Source organism: Nannospalax galili, unplaced genomic scaffold (assembly GCF_000622305.1).
Source record: "Nannospalax galili isolate Female #2095 unplaced genomic scaffold, S.galili_v1.0 scaffold553, whole genome shotgun sequence".
Classification (NCBI taxonomy): domain Eukaryota; kingdom Metazoa; phylum Chordata; class Mammalia; order Rodentia; family Spalacidae; genus Nannospalax; species Nannospalax galili.
The window spans coordinates 4,373,646-4,391,669 of record NW_008336313.1 but is presented as its reverse complement, the minus strand read 5'-3'; the positions used below and the strand labels follow the sequence as shown (position 1 = coordinate 4,391,669).

The window sequence follows — 18,024 nt, the reverse complement described above, 5'->3', positions numbered from 1 at the left end:
TTAATAGAATTAAACCTGACTTAAACATCATGAAAAAAATAAAGCACCCAGAGTGAAGAAAAAAAGAGAATGGAGCAACTCAGCAAATATCTAATGAGCCCCACGCTCCTGAGGAGCAGCCTCCTGGTGTGTCACCTGTCACAAGTGCAGCCACAAATAATCCCTCTCCAGATTAGCGATACGAGGGGCACACCTAGGGGTCAGCCCCCTTTCTGTAGTATTTGGGATTAAACTAAGGGTTCACACATACCAGGCAAGAGCTCTAGCACTGAGCCATAGTTTCCAGCAAATAATCTCTCAAATATGAAATCATCTTTTATGGCAAACATGATAGCCCATTGGTGAGGAAGAAAAAAAGCTGTTAGAGTTCATAAATGTGCTGAAATAATAGAGGCTGAATAGTGATCTCAAGTGACATTTTAATGTAATTTTCTGTAATCAATAACTGACCATCCGTCACATCAGAAGTACTAGTTCTTAGTGCTTTCCTGGAACTCCTTGGGAACTCACGCTAGAGACAGTGGCATCTACTTACAGAGCTTAGAAGCGCTATAAAACCAGCACTAAGGTAAGAATTGCTCACAGACAGCAGTGTCACCATGGGGATGAAGGGAGGCATGAAGGGATGCAAGTCACTGATCTGATTAGGATTCCCAGCCCAGAAACTTTACTCTAGTACACATGGCTGGAATTATCAGCATTAAAAAAAAAAAAAAAAAAAAAATCAGGCCACCATGTTAAGTGTGCTCTCTTGTACAAATATTCTATGATTTGAATCATGCAGAGAGCAGATGTCAAAAACAAAAATCAAAACCATTGGCAGCAGTTAAGTGAGATGCATGAAAGCACTTAAGAGTAACACTGTCCCAGCCAGGCCTGGGGGTACATGTCTGGCATCCCAGCACAGCAAGGCCTGGGGGCACACACCTGGCATCCCAGCACTTGGGAGGCTGAGGCAAGATCAGAGTTTAAGGCCAAACTTTGCTACACAGGAAAACCCTGCTTCATAACAAACAAACAAAAACCACAACACACCAGTAACGCTGTCCCATAAACCACTGGGCCAGCAGGAAGGCTTACCTGATGTCTTTGGGCAGCTCTGGCAGCTGCATCTTCTTCATCATGGCATAGTGTGAGATAGCCAGCACAGCCATCCCCAGACACTCGTTCTCAATGTCGTGTCCATCCTGCTCAGTCCTGGGATCCCGAATGGGAGCCAGGCATTTGATTAAATCATACTGTCCCTGTAGCCAGAGAAGAGAAAAACGAATGAGTGAGCAGCTAAGCTTCAGGAGCCACCTGGTTCTGATCTTGAGAGGGGGCTTCCTCATGGGGTGGTGCTGCCCCCAAATGCCACACAACAAAAAAAAGGAATTTCCATCAAGGCTGTTTTTCACCAATGCTGGACATGAAGCAGCTCAGAAGATGTCTGCCTACGTTAGTTCACTCATACCTTCATTTGTTCATTCATCTATAACAAGTGTTTATTTGTGCACTGGGCTAGGTGTTGGTGAAGTGTACAAATTCACAAAGCCCCTTCATGGGGCTTACTGTATAAATGATGCTATAAGCAGTGTGTACTACACTAGAACTGCATCAGAGTAGGGCAAGTGACATTGGACTGACATGGGATCACCCATTAATTCCAAACGGACTAGCCGGCCTAGCATAAGACTGGGTGTATGGAGTTGGCAGGATGTGGCCTGCCTTCCTTTCAGAATCTCATTCCATAGTGCATCATTACCACATGTTAGTTTGTTCCACATCTGCTACTCACATGTCCAGCAGAAAAGAATGTCACCAAAATATATTTCCTCACAGATCGGGGGAGGGACATAGCATTCCAGAAACCAACAGGAACTTTACGGGTCTTGCTGAGTTTAATGACAGCCATGAAAAAAAAAAAAAAAAAAAAAAAACAACAACAACAACAACAAAAAAAAAAAAACAGGCTAGGTGTGATGGCACAAGCCTTTAATCCTAGCACTAGAGAGGTAGAGGCCTGTAGATCAGTGTGAAATCAAAGCCAGCCTTCTCTAAATAGTGCCACACCAGCTAGAGCTAAAGGGAAAACCTCAAAACAAAATAAAACAACAACAAAAAATAAAATAAAGACTAAAAACCTGTGCTTACCACCTGTCTTGCTCAAAGCAATGATGTCAACACAGGTTCCCACTCACTCACTCCTAAGCGCCCTGCCCGGCCTGTGTGCATGATCCCTTCATCTATTACTTCACTTAGTCTTCCCAACAGCCCTGTTAGATTTATATGAGAATCTATGGCAACCTCACCTGCTCATTCATTCATTGGCAGTTATCAAAAACTAATTATGGGTAAGATATTATTCTAGACACTAGAGATTTGGCAATCAAGAAGCCACATTTATGACCTCATGGAGACTTTATTCTAAAGAAGAAATCAGGAATCACTAATACTAGGTAGTTGCAAAAAGATCAAATAAGAGAGTATTGTGGGGCTGGGGGCTTAGAGAGCAGTGGGCTGAGACAAAACCTGTCCCTGACTCCAGGGCACTTTTCCTCAACATGCCACAGTGCACCGACTCTGCTGACTCCCCACCTCTGAGGAATGTGAGTTTTTTAGTCTCTCTCTAGCTGGGCTGGGGGGCAGTCTGGAAGAAGGGTTCCTACCAGGATACCCACTTTCCCTGACAAATCTTCAGTTTGATAGTGTTTTGGGGGGACCTAGGGGAGTTCTCAAGTTGCAGATCTCAGGTCCCCTTCTGTCCGTAATAGAATTTCTCATTTCTTTCAGGTGAAGAAAGTCAATGGCCATTTCCACTAAGTTCCGAGAACCAACAAGGATCTATACCAACAATGTTTGAAAGGCAGAACTAAATCTGAAGCTGGGATCTTGGGATAAAGGAGAACCTGTGACTTTCTGTGAATATGCTCTATACTGCTAACGCAAATAATCCAATGCTAGGTCTCCTGAAGGTGAGATTTCAATGCAGTACTTCATCCTTCATCCTTGTTTTCTTTACACTTCTGCTCCCAAGAAAGATGAGAACGAATCTCATATACATAAAACTGAGACAAAGACAAAGATCAGTCTGATTATTTTTTCCATGCGTCACCTCCCCAGAGCTGTGCACTGTCTCACTTTTCTATTGTCTCTAAGGCCAGTTTTGGGGCAAGTACAGAATGGGGACAAGGTAACTAAAGCTGTCCAGTGGGACAGAACTGTGACAGAAAGACTTATTTGTGAAAGTACACACTAAGAAAATAATAGACACAAACAAAAGCCCATATTTATGAGGTTTCTCATAAAAGCCTACCACAATAGGGTAAATTTAAGAAAGTCCAATCATGCTCTGAAAGTTAACCAAGTAAGTACATGGTAGTTTTTCCTCCGGCCTTAATATAGCCTCTTTCTAGCATTCCCCCCTCCCCCTTGTATGTTTGATGTGTAGGGCATTATCATTATCATTATCTATTCAATTTTTCCAAAAACAAAAACCTAGAAATCATCTTTGAGTCCTCAAATCCTATCAACCCATCAGCAAAGCGTTATCAATTCTACCTCCCAAATTAGTGGGACATCTATTCATTTTCCTCTAAGCCAAAATGGCATTCTCTCTCACCTGGACCACTCTCTTGGACTCGCAGCTGTGCACTTTTTGCCAGTGTATACATCTGGCGTGTGCTCTTACTTTAAGACCCAGCACAATCCACCTCCCACATTTGGCAAGCATCACCACTGACTTACAGAATGAATAAGCTCAAACTCTACAAGTGGCTTTTCCTCACCCTTCAGCAGCCCATCTGCCTCACCAGTCCTAACAGTACTGTGCTCTTGGTCGTCTTCAGACACACTACTCTCCTCTTGGCTCCACCTGCTCCAGGGCCTTCCCACGTTATTTCCCTCAGCCCTGGGGCTGAGGGGAAAGTGGGCAATGTCTCAGGACATTTTGGTTGTCAAAACTAGGGAAAAAGTTGTATTGCTGGCATCTAGTAAGTGTAGGTCAGGGGTTCTGGGAATATCCTATAATGGCTGTCCATCATAATGATAAATCACTGGGCACAAAATGCTGTAGTAAAAGGGCTGACCTGTCTACCAACAAACTGCCACGGAGAAACTCCACATGGAGGGCATATATCCCTCCTCCCTGAGAACTGCAGGCTCCTGTTTATTTCTGAATTCATTACAGATGTCATCTTTCCAGAGAGACTACCTCTGATCACACTGTTTTAATGAGCTCTTCTCATTCAACACCTCTCCACCTTCTCTATCGCAAAACGTACCTCATGCAATCCTCCTGCCTGAGTCTTTCAAGTGCTAGGATTACAGGCAGGAGCCAAGCCACCAAGCCTGGCTCTCACCATTTCTTACATAGTATCATTTTACAAACTTGCTGTTTCTTATTATCTAACTTGAATATACAACTGAGGCACACAGAAAACATGTATGTCTCATTTACCTCAGCACCAGTATCTGAATAAATACAATTACATGAAGCAAAACAGGACACAGACATCCAGTAAATATGTGTTAAATGAATGAACTGATATAAAGTCATTAAAACAATATAGATCAAATTTTGTTTAGTTTTTCTTTGAGATGAAGTCTTACTGTATAGCCCTGGCTGGCCTGGAACTCAATATATGTATAATATGTATGCTATATAGACCAGGCTGGCCTCAAAGTTGCTGTAATTCTTCTGCCTTGGCTTCCAAACACTTGGATTACTGGCATGCATCCCCATGCCCAGCCAGTTTAGCATTTTATTAATTTTTTATTTTATGTGTATGAGTATTCTGCCTGCATGTATGTGTAAGTCTACCACATGCATGCAATGCCCACAAAAGTCAGAAGAGGGCACTGGATCCCCTGGAAGTAGAATTATGGATGGTTGTTAGCTATTATGTGAGTGCTGGAAACTGAACCCAGGTACTCTGCAAGGGCAGCCAGTGCTCTTAACCACTGAACCATCTCTCCAGTCCTCAGATCAATATTTTTAATGAATACCTGAGTGATGCTTAACGAATAGCAGAGTGCACAGGAGAATGAATAAAACAGGACAAATAAAGAAGCAGTTTAGAAGACAACATGGGCAATGAGGTATTTTTAAATGCTAAATACATTGCTAAATACTCACTAACAATGTGTAGACTTCAAATTCAAGAAGCATAGTAACAAAATACTAGTTATTTCATTGTAATGTGATTTCAGGTAACTGACTTCTCTTGGCCCAATTGCCACACCTTCCTTCAACTACAGCTCTCTGTAACCTCTGCACACAGGATACTACAGATGACAAGCAAAGTGGCAAAGTGGGGGACAGAAAGGAAAAGTAGTACAGCCTGGAAAACCCCAGAGGTGAGCACTGGCACTCTGGCTAACATACTGCCTTCCCAAGACACCTGGGTAAGAACTTCCTAGAACAGGCCATAAAGAAACCCCAGCACCAGGTCCAGCTAGCTACATAGAAAATCTGAACCCACAAGGTCTCATTCGCCCCACCAACCACAGGCTTCTTGGCCCAAGCTTCTCACCTGCGCAAACAGATACTCCAGTGAGCTGGCATCAAGGAGTGGGGTTGCATCTGGAACCTTTTTCTTCTCATAGCCATTTTTCTGTTTCTTTGGAGAATGTCGCCACACAGATTGCTCATTGTCGTTGGTTCCATGCCAGTTGGTGAAGTAGAACCTAAAAGACAGCAAAATAATGACAAATGTGTCAAAGGAGTTCCTGGAATGCTGGCCTGGGAGAGGCACTTACCAAAACTGGTTGATGCTAGAGGCTGAGCTGCTCTGAGGAGAGTGAAGACACAAAGACCCAAGCCTTGCACCTGCCGCCCTCAAAAGCCTCAGCACCCTCATCTCCATCCCTCACTCTTCCAAGTGTGCTGTCACAGTGTACTGTCAGTACTCCCTCTAAGACAGGACAATAAAGTAACTTCCTGGTGACCACAAGACAGCTTTCTTGACCCTACTACACTTCCCTAAGTAGGAAAGGACCTACCACCTATAACTAGCTGCTGCCCCATAGCTCTAGTCCTACCTGGTTGTCCTGCCTCAACCCCAAGAACTTTCTGGTTCTAACACTTCTGAAATGGAGTTCTGCTCTACATCAGGCATGCTGATATGGTAGTGTTTCTCAGGTCCCAGATGCTGTTATTGAATTGGTGATGTATTTTATAAGCTTGGCTTCAAAAAAGAACTACACAGACACTGGCTGTGGTCATGATGGAACTGAACAGCACTGCACAGCTTTATGCCACCTAATCCTAACAGCAACAACCCCAAGTAGGCTTCACTGTTTCCACTGCACAGATAAGATCCAAAGTTCAATGAGGCAAGGTGACCAAAGCCTTAAGTCTGACTCTCACTACTGCTTTCCTATGCCACCTGTTGGGCAAACAGGATTTATTCTGGGATGTGGGAAGTGGCTAAGTTACTCTAGTCCAGCTGCCTCCAGGCTATAGACTCAGCTCTGCCTGGGTCTCTCTCTCAAATATAGCCATAAATTGACAGAAAAACACTCAAGTCACTAAGAAGCAACAAATAACCCCTACCCAAAAGAGCTGCTAAACTCAGACACCTAACACTAGAGCCAGGACAGAACAGGTCTTGTGATACACCCTGGGATACAAAGGGCTCACAGGCAGCCTCTGCCTTGTGGTGTCCCCTGCCCAGGAACAATGCAAAGCAAAAGGAAATGGCCACATGTCATAAAAAGAACTGCATTGCACTGCTTTCACAGGCCCCACATACTGGTCCTCTACAAAAACATATTAAAAGTTCTATTTTACAACTTGGATTATATTCAGCTATTTTTGATTTTTAAAAAAATATTTTTTTTTCTCATTTGATGTGTATGCGTGTATTGCCCGCATGTAGGTAAGTACACCCACGTTGAATCCCCTGGAACTGGAGTTACGGACAGTTGCCAGCTGCCACGTGGGCGCTGGGATTTGAACCTGGGTCTTCTGCAAGAACAGTGTTCCCATCCGCTGAACCATCTCTCCAGTCCTCAGTTATCTGTGATTTAAAAAAAAAAATCAAACATTTTCATGGGCCCCTCACATGATATTGTGAGCCCTTGGCACCATGTTTAATGGAATACTTGTCCAGGATAAATAAATGCCAGGCTAGAGTCTAGAACCAAGAGTGCAATTTTTTGACATTGCCATATGACACTGTTCGTCTACAAAAGTAATGGGCTGTATTAATAGCTATCATGGAACACATACAGCCTACAAGTTGAACATAACATGGCTCTAGACCACAGGCAGCAAGCAGGAAGCAAGGTGCCGCCCCAAAAGCAAGATGGACTGAGATGGCCAGAAAAAAGCAGCTGTGTCTCATAACAGTGTGGGTAATGCATGAGCGCCATAGCAGCAGAGGCCACAGCTGGCTCAATTACCATCAAATCCCTAGAGCCTAGCACGTTAACAGCTTCTAAATACATGCCTAAGAGGTAAACAACAAACAATGAATATATTCAGGGAGCAGCAATCAACACGGAGGGAAAAGGATGAGTAAGTTACTTTAAAAGTGACAATCAAGCCAGGCATGGTGGTGCACACCTTTAATCCCAGCACTTGGGAGGCAGAGGCAGGCAGGTCTTTGTGAGTTTGAGGCCAGCCTGGTCTACATAATGAGCTCCAGGACAGCTGGGGCTACAAAGAGACCCCATCTCAAAAAGACAGGAAAAAAAAAAAAAAAGTGACAATCAGTATTTTGTAGCTTTCGATGGTTGCCCACAGCCCATCTTCTGTGATTTATGAAAGGAACCGGGAGATTGACCGTGGGCCTCGATGTTTCTCGCACAGAGAAAACTACTGCATAAGCCTCATCAGGCCTCTGAAGCAGCCTGTATGTGACAGGGGATCAGATTCTGGTCACAGCAGGAGGACCCACTAATGCAGTGGCTGGCATTCATACAGGCTCCAGGGCCTACAGTATTCTTCACAGGAAGAACAGAACACAGCCAGGCTCCATCCACTCTTCCCATAAGCAGGAATTAATGAGTGAATCACCTGGCCAGCTACAAGGTTCAAACAGGGCTCTGACAGAAGGGCATATGGGCCAGGTGAATTATGCTGAGGGGTAGAGGAAGACGATGACAAGGAAAATGCACAACATGAGGGTCTCCTAAGCTTGCTGGAGAGGGAGAAGCACTGAAGGCAGGTGCCCTCGGAAACAAGCCAACCACACCCATCTCTCCCACATTCCTCTGGGCTCAAGCATTTTTGAACTGGTAAGGAAGGTGTGGTGACGTGTGCTTACGATTCCAGTATTTGGGAGGCTTGAGGCAGGAAGATTACAAGCCTTGGCAAGTTGACAAGAAACCTGCCTCAAAAAATAAAAAAAATAAAAAACATGATTACCAAAATCACTTTCCTAACTGTTGATAAAACTAGAAAATCCTACGTCTTTTTAAAATGAATTATCAAGATGGTGAGGAGTTCAAAGTATCAGGAATGAGGGAATTTCAGATATATTGAATGGTGATTATAGACACTGACTGTATTTCACATTTCAAAATTGCTTATAGTAAATTTCAAATTTCTCAACATAAAGCATTTGAAGTGCCAGATGTGTTAATTGATTTGGTTTTTATTCTACACTGAATTCTTTTTTTGCATGTGTCTGCCTACAGTGTGTTATGGTGTGTGTCTGGGCGCATGATGAGGCCCGAGGTTGAACTCAGAGTCTTCCTCCATTGAGTTCCACCTTCTCATTCACTGAGGCAGTTCTCTCAAGATGAACCTGGATCTTGCAGATATGGCTAACCTAGCTGGCAAGCTTGTTCTGAGGATCCTATCTCTATTTGCTGAGCACTAGAATCTCAAATGGCTCTTCTATGCCCAGGGGCATTCATGTGGGTTCTGTAGACCTAAACTTCAATCCTCACGCTTGTATAGCCACAAGCACTTTATCCACTGAGCCATCTCCCCAGCGCCTCCACACTGTATTCTTAAGTCATAACATCATCTTATATCCCCATAAATACATTTTAAAAAATGACATTTCATTATTTTTGTTTTCTGTGTATATGTATATATGTGTGCATGTGTTATGTGTACATGAGTGTGTATACATGTAGAGGCCAGGGGTTGTCTCCTTCAGTCACTCTCCACCTAATATCTTGAGAAAAGGTCTCTGATTGAACCTGGAGCTCACCAATTCTGCTAGAATGGTTGGCAAGCAAGCTCTAGGGATCCTCCTGTTTTTATCTCCCCAGCCCTGGGATTACAGGAATGCACCATCATGCCCAGTTTTTCACGTAGGTGCTAGGGAATACAAATCCAGGTCCTCGTGCTTACAAGGCAAGCACTTTACTCACTGGGCCATCACCCCAGCCCTAATATAATTATAAATTATCAAAATTATCAATTTACATTGAAATAAAAATAAAACAAATTACCACATTGCTACTGAATGTAGTACACATCAATTCCTAAGGCAATAGTAAAAACAGAATGACAGTTAAGTGCTGTGTGAACACAGGCCACGCTCCGTTTCAGAATGATAGGAAGGAGGGCATGAGAGAACAACAGACCTTGAAAGTTTATGAGATGCTGTATTAACAATGACTGCACATTCTAATTTTGCATGCAGATACTGGACCTAATGAAATTTCAAACATTTCTGCAGAATTCTACTGATGATCAGTGAATTTCACTTAAATTTTTTTCCTAAGAAGTAATAAAGAATATGACTGTCTTAAATGAACAGAAATCATAAAATAGTAAGTTTCAAAATAATGATCTAAAAACAGAAAACCACAGTTAAAGTACAAGAATATGTCTCAAAATAGAGCTGAGATGCTACTAAAATAGTCACTGACACTTGTTTTCACATTGCATCTTTAGCAGTTAGTTTAATAGGCTTCAAATTTTTTTGCAGCATATTGTAATAAATGTTCTAGCTTAGGGTGGTATCTTTTTTTCCAAGTTCAAAGAGTCTGTGGCAACAAAGCAATATCCTGTTGAAGAGCAAAGTCAGGTACTAAGTCAAGGTGACAAAATAAAGCAGTTGTGTACTTCCTGGCAGCTAACACCAATGGGAAATGGACAAAAACAGCTTTTAATGGTAAGGCATTCTACAGCCAACAAAGACAAACACCTTGTAATAAACCAAGATGGTTTATTAGGAGTATAACTTTACTAATTCCTCTCTCTTTTCAATATATCTATTTTCCCACTAGAAAAATGGAAGAGTTGAACTAGGTAATCTCATATCTCTTCTAAGTGCCAAATGCTGCCGTGCTGGACTCTGAGCTAAGCTTGGAAGCCTAAAGGGAACGACTCAGAACTTAATGGTATGCCCTTCCCTGGACTTCCAGCTCCAAGTGTATGTCTCAATTCTGATCACACAGCCAACCCGCAGGTCATGGAAAACAAGATTACATTGAGAAAAGCAAACCTAAGCACAGTCAGAAGGCATACTTGGGAGGGGAGGGGTAAAGATTCTCCCCAATAAGGTCTAAAAATCTCACAGGGCTCACACCTCTCCCTGCAAGGTAAGACCTTAGGTAAGTACTTGAAGAAAAAGCCAGCCCCATCATTCTGGAATAGTCTCATGCAACCAAAATCACATAGGAAGTAGCAAGTAAGATACTGTGGAGAACCTCTAGGGTTCAGGAGGGTGTTTCCTTTACCATCTGAATTAAGCTACTGATTTAATCAGACATGTATAAACTAAGATCCTTTCTAAAAAAGGCACTATCCTACTTATAAGCTCCACTGATAGACCCACATTAACCATGTTTCGCTGCTACCTAAATGCTTTCAATTCTATAATAGTTGCTTAACAAATACACTTACGGAGTCAAGAAACTGCAGCAATCAAGTACCAACTTGTTACCAGACTTTGTGACCTTGGGAGACACTGATATTTACCAAAATTTGCAAAATGAGAAAGAAGGCAAGTACTTATCAATACACAAAGCACAGTGCCAATGAGAGCCAAAAGTTCTCAGGGAGAGGATCAAAGCACCGCTCCCTGGGCGCAAGACTAACTGAGAATTTCTAGGTTACCTCCTCAGGCTGTGTGCTTCTTAGCTGCAACTTTTAGTAAGAAATATATTTGATATCATGACTTAGTACATACATTTATATTATATATCTTAAAGTTTTAAAATATAATTTTCTTAGTATATATGCTAATACCAAGTATGCATTCTTTCTTTCCTCTATTTTCTATTTCAAAGTCTGGTCACAACCTATAATATTAAACCTATAACCATGCCTCACCATGTGAAAAACTGCTGGAGGGCACAAATGTTATTCAAAATACTCTTTGCATTGTAATTATAAAATGTGGCAGAAGATGATCAAATTCACCCTAAATCACACTCTAATACAGATGAAGTCCCTACTCATACCAAGAAAACACTAAAGTTACAAACTATAGAAATGATTATAGAACGTCTTGCTGAGTGACTCAGAGCCCCACGTCAAACACAGTTCCCAGCAACATGGGGAAACCAGGCCGGCACCAGCTGTGCTCTCCATACCTCATGCGGTAGTGGAGCCGGAGAGACAGCTTGTCGTCCACAGTGATGATGCGGTTCGGAGCATACCAGAGCTTAGTGCTCTCATCATACAGTGCAAAGAGATTGTGGCACAGAGGAGAAATACCTGGGGAAAGAGCACATCAGAAAGTTATAGACAGATGCACTTGACTACCTGTTTTCAAAGTGTAACCTATGTGAAAATAATAAATTCTCTCACCCAGAAAGAATCTAGGTTACCCACATCCTCTTAGGGTAAATACAACTTTCAACCATGTCCACTCAGGCAGTTCTACTCATAATAATTAAGAACCATGGCTCTCCCAGGAGCATGAGTTGTAGCTCCTGGAAAATCAAATTAAAGTCATTTAAAAATGAAAGTTGATGACATTTCTCATTACAGAGGTCTTATCAAATCCTTTTAAAAGATAAAAAAGGCTACCTCAGAGGCTCACAGATTCCAACGCAAGAAACATTTTTGGAGTTCAGGAAACTCTCAATCTGCTTCCTAAAAAACATGTTTAAACAATTTCTAACACTGTGATTATGCATTAAATATGCCAAGAAGTTCCTGGCTACTGCACAAAATGCATATTAGAATAAATAATAAAGTGATTTTGTCAGTGATTAAAATGTATTATCATTAATAATAAATACACTTTAGTACTCATTATAGTTACCATAAATGTCTTTATCAGCATCTAACTAGCAACAAGATCTATGCTTAACAAAGCTGGCCCTGTAGTTCTGTGCCTCCCACACCACTACCTCCTTTAATAACCAACATAGTAGGAGAGGGAAATGAGGAAACTTTTCACTTGAGCTTATCAGGAGACTGCACAGACCTGCACTCCAAACAGTGGAATGAGGGGAGATGGATGACAATGATTAGTTGTTATTCATATCTTTAGCTCTAGCTAGTCTTCAAGCTAAGAAACAGTAAACTTCAATGACAAAAAAAAAAAAAAAAAAAAGTGCTTCCCCAATCTGCCACCTGAAGTGAGAGGTGGAAGTGACAAGGCCAGCCCTGGCTCTCACAGTATCTCCCCAGTGTGGACCTGGGTTGAGAAGTTACAGGTGCCTCAGCAGCTCAAAGTCTGTCACTTCAATTTTTGCCTCTCAAGAAAGGGAAAGTTGGGGCTGGCCAGATGGCTGAGGGGGTAAAGGCACTTGCCCCCAGCCTGATGACCTGAGTGTGATCATTGGGACCCACATAGTGGAAGGAGAGAACTGACTTCCACAAGTTGTCAAGTTGTCTCTGATCTACACACACACACACACACACACACACACACACACACACACAAATACATGTGAAAAAAGAAAGCATAAAAACACTTCAAAGAGCATCTGCTTTTGGGAACAAAATCCAGGCTTTTGCAAATGCATTATCAGGACCATTTCAGGTATACACCAAGTTTATAAACTGTCTTTGAAGGCTGGCATGGAAACCTAGCCTTTCTTTATACATTTCCACATTTGAAAATGCACATATGTATTTGAAGAATATTGAAGCATCTATATGTAATTGTGGGATTGTCTGCAATTCTACCATGGATCTAATCCCAATACTTCACCTACTTGTAACTGCCTGGAAACAGGAAAAGTAAAGATATGTTTTATACAAGTGCTAAATAACAACAATACTACTAACCTTTACTAAGAGTTACATGCCAGGCATTAGACTAACATTACATTTATTATCTTTTATTTATTATATTGTGTGTGAGTGTATGGTCTGTACTTGTGGCTGTGTGTACTGCATGGCACATAGTGTGGCAGTCGGAGGACAACTTTGTGGAACTGGTTCCCTCTTTCCACCTTTACATAGGTCCCAGGGATCAAACTCAAGTTGCCAGGCTTGTACCACAAGCACCTTTACCTGTCATGCTATCTCGCTTGCCCTTTATTATCTTTTAATCTCTCTGACACTTAATGAGATAAGCATTATTTTTGCTATTTTACAAAGACATAAATTGTGGCTGCCTGAAATTTAGTCTCATTCAAGGTGATGTAGCCAGTAACATGCAGACTTGAGAGTCAAACCAAGACAGAGCTACTGAGAAGATGAAGCAATAAAAATTACAAGAAGAGACTTTACCACACTTAGGTGAAAAACAGAGAAGAAAACAAACTGCCCCCAATACCATCTTACAGTAATAACAGAGAGTTACAAAACCCCACATCATTCAGTATTTATGTACTTTTCAAATTAACAAACATTTGCATTATTCTTCCAAACCACTTACAAAAGGGATGCCATTCATTCCTATGGACTGAGCTAAGGAACAGCCACCTCTGCTGTCTGACCCTGACATGCTTCTGTCTAGTCAGAATAATATAAAACTACAACTTTCCTTTCACACATTCTACAGGACTCAGCCCATTTTATCCCATGTGATACAGGGGCCCACCATATTCTTTCCAGTAGCACAAGCCTCTTCCCTTGTATCTGTGACCTAGTATATAAAGCATTTTAGGTAAAAAAGCACGTACTGGGAAGAGAATAGGGCCTCCAGACAAGCTAGAACACTAACAAGGTCAGTGATCTTAAACTGTCTACATCATCCCACAATATTGCTCTGAGGGCTAACGGCATAGGCAAAGCATAGACCAGGCTCTCCAGCATCATGTTACTTCATCATCACAAGAGGAGTTACTATGATCTTTTCCAAACAGCTTTATTTAGCATACAATTTACAACTATAAAATCTACCAGTTTTAAGTGTATTCTTCAATGAGCCTCAATAAATTAAGTTTTACAATCACAGCCCAAGTGAATCAGAGATGTGACTGTTTCTATGGTTTTACAGGCTTACTTTCCACTTAAAGTTAGGTAAATAAATATTGCAATGTCTCCATGTTGAGAAGATAACAAATGGAGCTTTATTTTGTAAGGTGCTTTGGTTTCTCATCTTAGCAAGGCAACAGGCTAAATTTAAGTAAACAAGTCTCACTTCTTTGTTTTCTAAATTTTGGGTTAGCACACAAAGTAGTGGATTTCACCATGGCATTGGCACATGTATGTATTTTTATAGATAGGACTCAATAACTTCAGTTCCAGGGGACGAGGCCTTCTTCTGAGCTCTATGGGTATTGCACGACACAGGTACACTTACATAAATGCAGGCAATACACTCATACACATAAAATAAAAATAATAAATAACTTTTTAAAGAACTGTGAAGAGTCTCTCTCTCCTTTCCATAATATGAAATGACAAGGGAACACTTGGCTTTTCTCACTCCAACCCCTGCACCCCTGGGGAGGATAGCCCCTGGTAGCCAGGAGGATGCGCCAAACTTCAGGAGTCTCAAATAATCACTAAGTGTTTTACACAGCACCTCAACTAGTGCTGATGTCATTCAAATCACATGATGTGAGCAGAATGAGAAGTGAGCCTCATCTGGGTGTGATTGTACATGCCTACAATCCCAGCACTCACTCAGAAAGCTAAGCCAAGAGAATTATGGGTTTGAGATCAGCCTGAGCTATACTGAGTTCTAGAACAGCCTGAACCACAAAGTGAGACCCAAAGAATGAGCCTCGTGGAAGGCAAGGATCATTCCTTCCTATTAAATAACTAGCTCATTAGTGATAAAGGAGAAATAAGCCACATTACAATGAGAAATCAATCTCCAAGACGAGGAAACAAGGCAGAACCCACAGCTCACTCTCAGCACAACTAAAGGGAGGAAAGACTCCAAATCTGCCTCTGGGAACTGTGCCACTGCAGCCTCCCAAGCCCTGCTGCCCATACTCACTGCATTCCTGCGCGGCCCTGATGCACAGCTCCTCAGCAGTATACTCCCCACTGCCCAAGCGGAGTGGCTCCCTGTCCAACAGATAGAAGGTCACTTCCACCCCAGGCTCAGGGACCATTTGCTTCACTTCAGTCTTCTTGGAGCTCCTCATCTTAGCACAGAACGCCATGGCATTGCAGTCCTCTTTTATGTTTAGATACTGCAGGGAAGGAATGATATGGTATGGTCATGCTATGGAGTAAGAGCTCCAGTGGCAAAACAGTGCTGTCAAGGAAAGCAAGCAGGATGTTGGTAATAGATGAGGACTCCTCCTTCCCCTTCCCTTTCTGAAAACCAACCAGGTCAGAGCTTATAAGAGGTGAAACCACAGAAATCATTATTTATGCATGGTAATTAAATACAGTCATACCATATTCTCAACAATCAGAATAAACTTGGGCATGATTTGAATCATTTTACTGGATTCATACACAAGTTGTAGTTGAAAACTACAGTCTTTTTTGAAGCTAATGATGTTAAAAGATAAGCAAATAATTAGAATATTGCTGCCTCTGCTGAGCACATAACTTCTGAGTTACATTTGGAAAGAAGCAGAGTCTTTTAATTTTGTGTCTGTCTCCTAAACAGCAAGTTTGGTAAAGGCATGGGCCATGACATCTTTCTGCTCATGCCATTATCTGAGGCAGTACACAGTGACTACTTATGCACATTTATAAATCACACAGACGCCCAAAGAAAGATGATGACTGGAGCCAGATCCCTGTCACACAATGGAAAGGACAGGCAGTGCCTCATGCCAGAGGAAGGAGGGCAAGAAGCCTTGCTGTGGAAGGGACAAGACCCACCAGTGATTCTGTCTGCAAGATAGTCACTCCCATGGCTGTCAACAATAAGGCAGGTCGGGACCAAAGCAGCAGCCCCAGCTACTCAGCCCTGGGAAAGGCCAAGGGGGGAAAAGAGCAGGGGAAGGCAGGGGAAGCCCTACACATCCTTCCTTGCCCTTGCCCCAGGTGGTATCTCTCTAATCAGATCTTCCACTAGTTTCCCATTAATCTACAGATACTGACCAGTTTTTAAACTAAACAGCACTCCTGGTAGAATGGCCTCATTTACCTAATCTCCTACTACTCTCAGCCTCTTCATGCTTGAACCCCCCATTCTATTCCTCAAGCTGCTGTCACAGGAACATCCTCCCCCACCTCCCCTTAGCCGTTTCATGGCAAAATTCAAGCTTCTTTAGAGCTGAGCCCCAACTAGCCCTTCCGCCAAGAGGCCTTCACTAAACCCCAGCCTCATGCCTAAGCTGGGATAAGATGCTATTTCTCCTGTGCTCATAAATTCATCACATTGCACTAGCTACCTGGAAATACAGCCATCTTATTCATGCACCTGTCTACTGTGAGGTCCCTGGGCTTAAGAACTGTATCCTTCATTTTCGTATCCCCAGGATGAGGTACAGAGGTTTACACACAGTGGGCACTTGGGAGATGACCCAGGGAAGCTCCCCAAGCATGAAAAGTACTATGAGGCAGACACTGTCAGAGCCTTTTGAAGCAATCTACCTGCTTGATCTATTAGCTGCCCTGGTAAGAGGACATGAGATACTAAAAAGAAGGCCATGAGCTAAATATGTCTCACTGCTATAAATCAAACGCATTCAACTTCAATTAATCTCCCAGATAAACCTGAAAACCAGAATCTTCTGGAAATCAAGCTGAAAGACTAAGCTTATAACTTACCTTGCAGTTCAGATGAGCAGGTATTTAGACCCTAAACTCGAGCCCACACTGAAAACCTAAGATGGAAAACAGTAGTTCAAGCCCACTTCACAATATAAGACAAACTTATGTCTTAAGAGATTCTTTACAGATCCAACAGAAGAAGAATTCAAAGACAGTTATACTCTAAGGAAATAATTAGGCAACCATATATAACTGTACATTTACAAGGCACAATGCTGCTAGCACCAGAAAGAAATCCCCCCAAAAACCATATCTGGCAGGAGAGGGCCCACTACACAAAGCATCTCAACAGTTATTGAAAAGGGTGACACAAAGCTATGTGATCCACACTGGGACAACTCAAAATGAAAAAAATTTAACAGGTACACAAGGGTCCTTTGGGTGACGCCTAAATATATTAAAACCTGAATAACATATAATAAATGGTAAACACCAGTAACTATATAGGAGAGATTACAGGGGCAACTTTAACTTTACTTCCTGGAGTTTTGTATGTCAAGTGTTTTAAAACTCCTATACCCAACATTGGGAATGGATACATGGATTTTTAAAAAAATATTTTATTTATTATTTTTATTTTGAGTTGTCCCAGTATTGTCTACATATGTTTAAGTACATCAATGCTGTGCAATGCCCACAGAGGTCAGAAGAAGGCATTGGATCCCCTGGAACTGGTGCTATGGATGGTTGTTAGCGGCCATGTGGGTGCTGGGATTTGAACCCAGGCTTCTGCAAGAGCACCAGAGCTCTTATCCACTGAGCCATCTCTCCAGCCCCAACTTTTGCAGTTCTTTTTAAGGACTTTGTATTTCCCTCTGTGCAAAGTTTTGAATGTAAGGGGAACATGAGCTCTTTTAAGGATCACCCTGGCCACTGGGCTAAGTCTATACACATAGACTTAAGGAGGTGGGCAGGGAGAGTAGATTATACCAAATAATCTATACAAGAGATGATGGTGGCTTGGGCCCAGGAGGTAGCAAGTGATTAGATTCTAGATGTGTTGCTTGAATGATACTTAGGGAAAGTACTGCTCA

General features: G+C 42.1%; 1 protein-coding gene across 2 annotated transcripts in view; it reads right to left on the bottom strand.

The window, feature by feature from the left end:
* Nucleotides 1–18,024, bottom strand: part of Jak1 (Janus kinase 1) — a 152,227-nt gene that overhangs the window by 33,389 nt on the left and 100,814 nt on the right. Inside the window, exons 3-7 of one of the 2 annotated variants that reach the window (XM_008831066.3) lie at nucleotides 16,988–17,043; nucleotides 15,249–15,447; nucleotides 11,488–11,611; nucleotides 5,514–5,667; nucleotides 1,081–1,244 (exon numbers count right to left, since the gene is read on the bottom strand). In XM_008831066.3, coding sequence (XP_008829288.1) covers nucleotides 1,081–1,244; nucleotides 5,514–5,667; nucleotides 11,488–11,611; nucleotides 15,249–15,417 — 611 coding nt within the window. In that variant the 5' untranslated portion in view covers nucleotides 15,418–15,447; nucleotides 16,988–17,043. The remainder of the gene's footprint in view (nucleotides 1–1,080; nucleotides 1,245–5,513; nucleotides 5,668–11,487; nucleotides 11,612–15,248; nucleotides 15,448–16,987; nucleotides 17,044–18,024) is intronic. The other variant, XM_008831064.3, reaches the window with a different exon arrangement.